Source organism: Amyelois transitella, chromosome 28 (genome assembly GCF_032362555.1).
Source record: "Amyelois transitella isolate CPQ chromosome 28, ilAmyTran1.1, whole genome shotgun sequence".
Taxonomy (NCBI): domain Eukaryota; kingdom Metazoa; phylum Arthropoda; class Insecta; order Lepidoptera; family Pyralidae; genus Amyelois; species Amyelois transitella.
Window position 1 is genome coordinate 3,259,776 of NC_083531.1, and position 9,686 is coordinate 3,269,461.

General features: G+C 34.1%; 1 protein-coding gene across 1 annotated transcript; it reads right to left on the bottom strand.

Moving 5' to 3' along the window:
• Nucleotides 1-226: 226 nt before the first annotated feature.
• On the bottom strand, nucleotides 227-9,449 carry LOC106133130 (exopolyphosphatase PRUNE1). The gene is made up of 8 exons (XM_060952307.1): nucleotides 9,289-9,449; nucleotides 7,391-7,665; nucleotides 6,434-6,590; nucleotides 5,837-5,975; nucleotides 4,271-4,391; nucleotides 3,036-3,165; nucleotides 2,584-2,736; nucleotides 227-1,817 (listed from the first exon to the last, which is right to left on the bottom strand). Exons 1-8 carry the CDS (start codon nucleotides 9,322-9,324, stop codon nucleotides 1,641-1,643), a joined length of 1,188 nt encoding a protein of 395 aa, XP_060808290.1. The 5' UTR covers nucleotides 9,325-9,449; the 3' UTR covers nucleotides 227-1,640.
• Between the last annotated feature and the right edge of the window lie 237 nt (nucleotides 9,450-9,686).

Genomic DNA, 9,686 nt, shown 5'->3' on the forward strand with positions numbered 1-9,686 from the left:
ATGAGTATAATATTGTTATATTTATGTTGCAAAGATGTAAAACAATTTCAGATAATGTGTACCTACGTGTTATACAATACGGTCTTATACGACATACCTAGTTACATATTCTTTACTTACCTTAAGGTTCTGTATACCACAACGTAGGTGAAATTAGGAAGAATATTGCTTCCGAGTATAAAATAAACCTAAATATTATTTCATAAATACGATCTCTGACCTAAAATTAATTCAATTTCATTTGAAGCATAAAAATCTAAATAATTACTTATTATTCCGATCAATATGTAACAAAGCGTAGCGTATTATGTATGAAACAAGCTGTTTCCCGCTACTATTTCCACTGAAAATGTCAATACAAAAATGTTGCCACCCGTTTATTGTCTTCGTTCGTTCGTTAGTTCATTCAAATCGGATACTTAGTATTCGCGTGATGCGAGTAAAAAGAACTTCTTAAAATTAAATCTTTAGCTTCTGTTGATCTTATATAGGTATGTAGATTACCCATAATTATCAGTTTCTTTACCAATATCTTTAAAGTTCAGACATTTTACTATTTTATTATGTGTGGAATGGATTGACATTTTGATACATAACAAACAGTTACTGTTCGGCCAAGTTGTAAATATTAACTTAGATGTAAGTTTATCGCTTTTTTTTCGTAGCTGTACCTAGCTAAGTGTCAAGACTACTAAAAATATTTTTTATAATAAATAATTAAAACACACTTTGTTTTTTTTAATTAATTTATTATAACCCTTGTGTAAATTTTCTAAATAAGATTCAACATATAAGAATAATTTTCAATTAAAGTATTTCTTAATCTCATAAGAATTATGATGATATAGGTATGCCATGTCTGCAATCGGACACGCAATTAATTTATTTTGCTAAATCTTATCACATTGACTCATCCAAATTTATAAAACGTGACCCATTTTCACATTTATAGCGTGGCCCATTTTCTCAACTAGTTGCATTTCGTTACTATATTATGTGAGAAATTAAAAAAAAAACGATTTTCAAATAAACTCATAAAAGGGGCGTGTTGCTTTTGAGACCAATAGCCAAATATATACACAACACAGTCCTAACACAAAGTTCTTAATATCATTATTTACTCTTATATTATGGCGATTCCTGGAGACCGGTAACACAGTATTTAGAAAACCTAGTTCCGCCAACAATATCCACAGATTTTTTTTATTTCTCTGGGGCTCATACGCAAAACATCTCATTCTAAAAATTTCCCCTGGTCATCCTGGACGTCGTAAATGTTTCTTTCGCAAAATGCCACCTGATCGTAAAATATCGCGCCAGCGCTCTTGATACTTTATTTCTGTATATTCTGGCATATTATAAACTGAAATTGTGGAGACACTAAACATGTATTAGTATAATGATTTAGAAAGCTAATCCGGCCCCCGCGGCATTGCACGCGGGACACCATTTTTATCGCGCAGAAACCTATCGCTGTCCCGTTCCGGTAATGGAGCAGGGGCCCCTGCCCCTTACCGGAACGGGACAGCGATTTTTAACAATGTTAAAACATTTAACATTCTCATGATGCCAACATTGAAAAGTATATTAAATTTTTTCAGGCCTATAGGTTTCAATATATTGAAAGTTATAAGTAAAATTTATGGTTGATTAGGAACATCTGTGATAATATATTCGTTCAAAGCTGGTATATACTGTTTCCTAGTAGCAGATAAATTGTTTTGTTTGTAGTATAGACACCGAGCTATTTTGTTTGGTGTCTCCGCCGGAACCAACATGAGAGGCGGATTGGTCCACTCTTCGAAAAATTTCGATAACTGAAACAAAATAAATAAGTATACACATACATGTATTCACATTTATATCCCATGCGGAGTAACAGAGCCAACAGTCTTAAAAAGACTGAAACACCACGTTGAGTTGTATTGCTTAATGATGTAAGAATCCACTATCCAAGAACCAAATTTATAATAAGCTATTCCCTTAGTCGCCTTTTACGAAATCCATAGGAATTATATGCAGTGGTCCTATCATAAAAGGCCGGGAACCACACGGCACTGAACATATCTTTACTATAAAGAAGGAGAGCAAGTTAATAACATGTTGTTTTTAAGCTTTAAAGTTTTCTAGAAATTCGGAAATACCTTTCTTAGTTACGTAACCTAGACTTCTCTAGACCACCTACATGCCAAATTTCAAATCTTCAAACCCAACGATTTTGGCTATGCGTCAGTTGGTCAGTGCCCTGTCCTATATAACTAGTAAAGCGATTTATTTCATACGTGTCGTGTGGTTCCCGGCACCAATACAAAAAAGAATAGGACCACTCCATCTCTTTCCTATGGACATCGTAAAATGCGACTAAGGGATAGGCTTACAAACTTGGGATTCTTTTCAAGGCGATGGGCTAGCAACCTGTCACTCTTTGAATCTCAATTCTATCGTTAAGCCAAATAGCTGAACGTGGCCATTCAGTCTTTTCAAGACTGTTGGCTCTGTCTACCCCGAAAGGGATATAGACGTGACCATATGTATGTATGTATATATAAAATTGCATGAGAGAAAAAAAACAAGAAAATTAACCTTGACACTGGTTGCCGCATCTTCTGAATATATAGCAACATCTCTGTTTAGACCGCCGCCGAATGACATCCCCAACAGCAATATCGCTCTACACCGCCTCTGGACTAACGCTGAAGCCATGGCTTCGGCTGCGTCAGGTTTCTTTAGGAACTCCTGATGAATAAATCATACATACCCACATATATTAATAATAAATAAATAAATACCTATACATATACGGGACAAATTACACAGATTGAGTTAGCCGAGAAGTAAATGCGAGACTTGTGTTAGGAGATACTAACTCAACGATACTATATTTTATACATACATACATATGGTCACGTCTATATCCCTTACGGGGTAGACAGAGCCAACAGTCTTGAAAAGACTGATAGGCAACGTTCAGCTATTTGATTTAATGATAGAATTGAGATTCATATAGTCTCATATATATCAAAATCAAACGTTACCTCGACAAGAATAGGAAAACTGGGTACTAGAAAATCGCCAACAACTTTAAGATCTTTCTGCAGGAGCTGCGCGGCCGTCAATAGTGTTACGTTGCTTTTGGCTGCTGACAAACGGTCCAGTATTTGTCTCCTGAAACAAAGTATATCTTATACCATTGAGAAGTCAAAGAATTTCCCTTTAAAAACGTTAAACCGAAAAGTTCCGAAACATTCACTTTTCTATGTCTAGCAATTTTCAATCAATTGAATTCTTTCAATTGAACAAAAAATTCAGTGATGATACCTTGGAAACAGTCGCTTGCGCAAGTTGAACGTGGTATTAAGCATTAAGATATTTGAAAGAATAAAAATTATTTATCTCAAAATTTTGTGCAAAAAAGATAAAAATTTGAATTGGCGAAAATGTGCGTATCAAGACTGCAAACCAATTTTCTTTTAAAATCTCGCCTCTTTCCTGGAAGGGTAAGCAGACTATATTTTTCTACTTTACACGATTCCTGGACACCATGCAATATCTGAAGGAAACTCTCGGTTTCAGGTAATATTGACCTGACCTTTTACCAGGACGTCCCCGACCTGATCAAAGTACAATACATACTGAATATCCGTTTTTAACCGTGTTCCCTTACCTATGTTGGTTGTTAGATAAGATAAAGCGATTGCTTGAAGCGTTTACGACGACAAGGGTGGCTGAAATAAGAACGGCGCGGTAATTACAATTAATAGCGCCATTGTTCACTTTTCATCAAATATGCGTTAGATTGTATTATACATTTTTGGTAAATTTAAATAGTTTTGCAGTCGAACATAGACGGCGTTATCAAATTTTCGCTATGGATGCGCTAACTTATCATTGCATCCATATAGTAATGAATATGTATACCTCAAAATCTAACGATCAAAAGACGAAATAGATTCTAACGCCGAGAGCGTTCGTCTTCACTTCCAAGGTTACGTGAAATTGTTACCATGGAGTCTTATTGTTCTTCTCCGATGCTTTTTTTATGCATTTGCAAGAACAAAAAAATGCCATACTATGTAATTGAACTGATTCTGCACGGCTCTCGCCTAGAACACCGCTAGAGACACCCTCATTTCCATCAGTCGTTTTTTTTTTCAGTCTTTTCAAGACTGTTGGCTCTGTCTACCCCGAAGAGGATAAAGACATGAACAGGCGAAAATACGAATAAACCGCTCAACCGAGCTATAATTAAAAAGGTATTTCAAGCACTAACCTTGCCGTTTCATAGTCACTTGGCTTAATAAGACTCTCTAAGAACTGAACTATCTCCTCATCATGTGGAGTTGCCTTGTTAAATTCCTTCGAAAAATTCACCGTGTCCAAAATAATTGTACCTGAAACAATTATCAATTGAAATGATATAAGTATGGATATTTGTGAAGTTGACGTTGATGAAGAAATGCTGCAGTGCAGTTTGTTACCGCTTCTTCTGCACTGACGCCTTGAAAGCGGCAGTAAACTTGGTTTTAAGTATTTTTTGACGTCAACCAATGTGAAACCAAAAGATTTGACAATTATTAAGCGATATGAAGTATCCTATAATAATTAATAAAATTTGAATTTGAATCATCATATTTGCAACGTGTCCCATCGCACAACAATTAAATGAAACTCATATATTCCCTTTTAAGTTCCATTTATTTGTTCAAGATTAAAAGTAATTAGTAGTGTTAAAAGAGTTTTATGTTTAAAAACATGGGACACGTTGCAACAAAGAACACATCTGGGACACGCTGTGAATATGACATTACACCAACAGGTAAAAAGCAGAGATGTTAATTTTATGTAATTATAAAAATATTCTATATTTTATTATTTATTATATATAGGTTTTATATAAGATGCACTGCCACCGACTGAGAGTGCCACGTTCAGCAGTACGGCTTAATGTTAGAATAAAAAAAAAAAAAAATGAGAATATCGCATGTATAAATAAATATTTTGTATGCCGTATGGCCAAACATGTTCAGTCACAACAATAGCTTCTTCATCGGCAATACATGTATGTACCCATTTATATGTATGTAATGTAACATGTTTTACAAATAAATAATCTTGAGATTCAAATAGTCACAGGTTGCTAGCCCATCGCCTTAAAGAAGAATCCCAAGTTTATAAGCCTATTGCTTAATCGCCTTTTACGACATCCATGGGAAAAAGATAGGACAGTCATATTCTCTTTTCTATTAATGCCAGGAACCACACGGCACAAATGGAAAATATAATATATATATATCTTATATATAAAATTCTCGTGTCACAATATTTGTCTACGACTCCTCCGAAACGGCTTTACCGATTTTAACCAAATTTTGCATGCATATTCAGTAGGTCTGAGAATCGGCTAACATCTATTTTTTATACCCCTAAGTGTTAAGGGTTGTCCACCCTTAACATTATATTTAAACTAAAAATTATTTTTATGGCAAAACAACGTTTGCCGGGACAGCTAGTATATATATATATATATATAAATGAAACTTTCTGTGCCGTGTGGTTCCCGGCAGTGCCGTGTGGTTCCCGGCACCAATACAAAAGAGAAAAGAACCAATCCGTCTCTTTCCCATGGATGTCGTAAAAGGCGACTAAGGGATAGGTTTACAAACTTGGGATTCTTTTTCAGGCGATGGGCAAGCAACCTGTCACTATTTGAATCTCAATTCTATCATTAAGCCGAATAGCTGAACGTGGCCATTCAGTCTTTTCAAGACTGGTGGCTCTGTCTACCCCGCAAGGGATATAGACGTGATCATATTATGTATGTATGTATGAAACTTACTATGCAACATGTCGCTGCAAACTGGATACGAGTCGAAGAAATCCACGTCCCTCGCGACCAAAGCGGACAGATCCTTTATTCTTTGGGCGACCAGAGTGCAACACGACCCCGCCAGCTCTATTGTAGATCTTGTGTCATTCTGTTTAAAAAAAATAACATTCATTCATTATTTACATGATCACGTCTATATCCTTTGCGGGGTAGACAGAGCCAGTATATATATATTTTTTTTTCCACATTCTCCATTATTTCGTCGCTCCTTCCTCGATAAATAGTTTATTCAAAACAAATAGAATTTTTTAATTCGAACCAGACTTTAGGCTATATAACATCACGCTGCAACTATAAGGAGCAAAGAAATAACTAATGGAAAATGTGAAAAAAAAACGGGAATAATTATTAATCCTTGAGAGCTTCAATGATGCCCAAAGTAACTATTCCACGCGGACGAAGTCGCGGGCACAGCTAGTAATTTTATGTCAAAAGAAGAAAGAACACTTTCTTCTTTTATACATCTGATTTTATACTTCTGATATGTCAGTCAGTCATATATACTTTTATACATATGACTAACATACATATCAACACACAGCCAACCTTAAAATTCCACCCAGTCTTGTCCATGATGCGATGGTCTATGATTTCCGTCACATACTGCTCTAAAAACTGGTCTTCCGTTCTCAATATGTGGTGGTCCACTAGGACGACATTTGTTTTATTCTGAGCGACCAACTTCTTCAAATCATAATCGTTTCTAGAAGCAAATGTGAATTTAAAATGAGTATTATTATTAGTAACACTAGTTGTGCCCGCGACTTCGTCCGCTTGGAATAGTTATATTGGGCATCATTGAAGCCCTCAAAGAGGAATAATTTTCCCCTTTTCTTTTTTAACATTTTCCATTATTTCTTCGCTCCTAATAGTTGCAGCGTGATGTTATATTGCCTATAGCCTTCCTCGATAAATGGTCTGTTCAACAGAAAAATAATTTTTCAATCGAACCAGTAGTTCCTGAGATTAGCGCTTTCAAACAAAGAAACAAACTCTTCGGCATTATAATATTAGTATAGATTAACCATTATTTAAATTTGTGATACTTTAACACTCTGTGTGCCGTGTGGTTCCCGGCACTAATATAAAAGAGAATACGACCACACCATCTCTTTCCCATGGATGTCGTTAAAGGTGTCTAAGGGATAGGCTTATAAACTTAGGATTCTTCATAAAGGCGATGGGCTAGCAACCTGTCATTATTTACATCTTGAGATACAAATATAATTATTGATTATATGAATGAATGAATACTCTTAATTAAGGATTGGCTGGAAGAGATACCACTAAGGGATAAGTCCGCTATTGTACTGTATTGTTTTTGACGCGCTCTTTTGAATGAAAGTATTTACTCATTTACAAATTAAGGCAAACTTTTTTTATTTACAGGTGTTTTACATATTTTATTATTTTATTCTATCCTATACCCACTTTAAAAAAAAACAAAGTTTTAATAACAAAAACAAATAAGTATAGATATATTAGAATATTAAAAAAAATTACCGAAACACCAAATTATTTTCATTGATCCCGTGTTCGTTCAAAAAATATACAACCTCAGTCTTCAAAGGGAAGTTCTCACGTTCCACGTTCAAAATTGGCACAAACAGGCTGTCCTTAACATCGTCCCTTCGCGAGAATCTCGTGCACGTCTTGCATTTTATTTGCTGGTACTGCCAGTTCATGAACAAAGCGTAAACTATTGAGCTAATGGCCGAATCCAAATCGCAACTCTCATTGCCTAATACGATGGTGAGGTCCGAGTAATTGTTATCCCTCTGTAAAAAGAGAAGATTTTATTTATTCAAACTTCATTGCACAAAATACAAATGTATAGCACAATTGGCAGACTTATTTAAATACACTGATATGCTTAATGCTAGAAGCATTATCAACCAGTCAACCATTACATACATCTTTATCCTTTACGTATGCAGTGTGGTTGCTAGTCACTTTGAAATAGGACTAGAACACTCCATCTATTTTCCGTGTAAGACAACTAATGGGTTGGTTAAAAAACTTGGGATTCTTTTTGGAAGTGATGGGATAGCAACCTGTCACTATTTGAATCTCAATTCCAACATTAAGCGTATGGCTTTAGCTGAATGTGTCCATCAGTATTTTCAAGACTGTTGGCTCTGTCTATTACGCTTTACCACGGTTCAAGATAGACACCTAGATAATTTTTAATTTTAATTTAAGATAATTTAAGATTAACTATTATGTATAATTAAATAAATAAATAAATATATACGTGACAAATTACACTGACTGAGTTAACCTCGAAGTTAGTTCGAGACTTATGTTACGAGATACTAACTCAACGATACTATATTTTATAATAAATACTTATATGGATAAACATCCAAGACCCAGGCCAATCAGAAAAAGTTCTTTTCTCATCATGCCCTAGACGGGATTCGAACCCGGGACCTCCGGTGTCACAGACAAGTGACCACATAATTAATTTAACTATTAAGACAAATTGCTTGCCTAAAAATAGAGATTATTAGACTCTCCCTTGATAGACTTTTACAATTTGCACTGGAAGAGAAGCAGGAGGCACACAGAAGATATATTTATTTTTACTACCAGACGGGTTTGGATCAATTTTAATATAAATTGGCACAGATATATTAGAATTTATACAAATGACATATGCTAAGATCTTAGCAACTTAGAAGGGATTTACAGAAAAACACATACAAGCTTAAATTAAGTATAAATATGTACTCATTTTACTAACTACTACATACTAGAAGGTACTTTATGTAGCTTAATTTAATTGCTTTTGTTTAATAAAAAATATAAATATACCATATATAGATATAGATAGATACCATAAATTTAACCTGTATTAAAGTAACATAAAAACGACTGCACTAATTGACATAAAAAAATAGAAGAAAGGCTAGTAAACTTGGGATTCTTCTTATAGGCGATGGGCTAACAACCTGTAACTATTTGAATCTTAATTCCAATATTAAGCCACACAGCTGAATGTGCCTTTCAGTATATTCAAGACTGTTGGCTCTATTTACTCAGCAAGGGATAAAAATGTGATAATATGTATGAATGTAAAAATATTCTATATCTATATAATAATAATATCTTAACTCAAAGTTAAACTTGAACAGGTTTTGTCCCTAGAAAAAACATAACTTAAACAAAACTTAAGATCCTTATGACAAACATTGCTTGAGACTGTCAATAATTTACCTTGAATAACTAATGACTTACCTATCTCAAACATTAAATACACATTATTACATCGAATTAATGGAGTCTAGCAATAAACCTTACAGTATCGACTTAATTATATATATAAAGCAATAAACCAATTATTCGCGGTCAAACACGCAGCATTTATTTGTAACAAGTAACTATGTATTATCACTTACCAAGTTTTTGTGTGAAGCAGATAAATATTCCTCCATTTTACAATTTTTTTCAATTGCTTATTTATTACTTAATTTAACATATTTTATTTTAATTATCCATTGCAAATTTTCCAATTCAATTTCAAAGTGGGCCTGAGTTTCTTTTATTTTTGTTTTGAATTGACAATGACATGCGTCATGTAATGACATAACATGACTGACATAATGACATAGGTATTTATAATAGTTTTCGAGCTTAGCTTTCGAATTAACATTACGCTTATGCAGCCTAGTTTTTAGTACTATACATATAATTAATTATATATTCGTGTCTTTATTCTTTTATATTTAATCGGAAAATTATAAAACACTCCCACGTTCATTTAAACAAAAATATTTTAAAGTGTCCGGAAAATTGG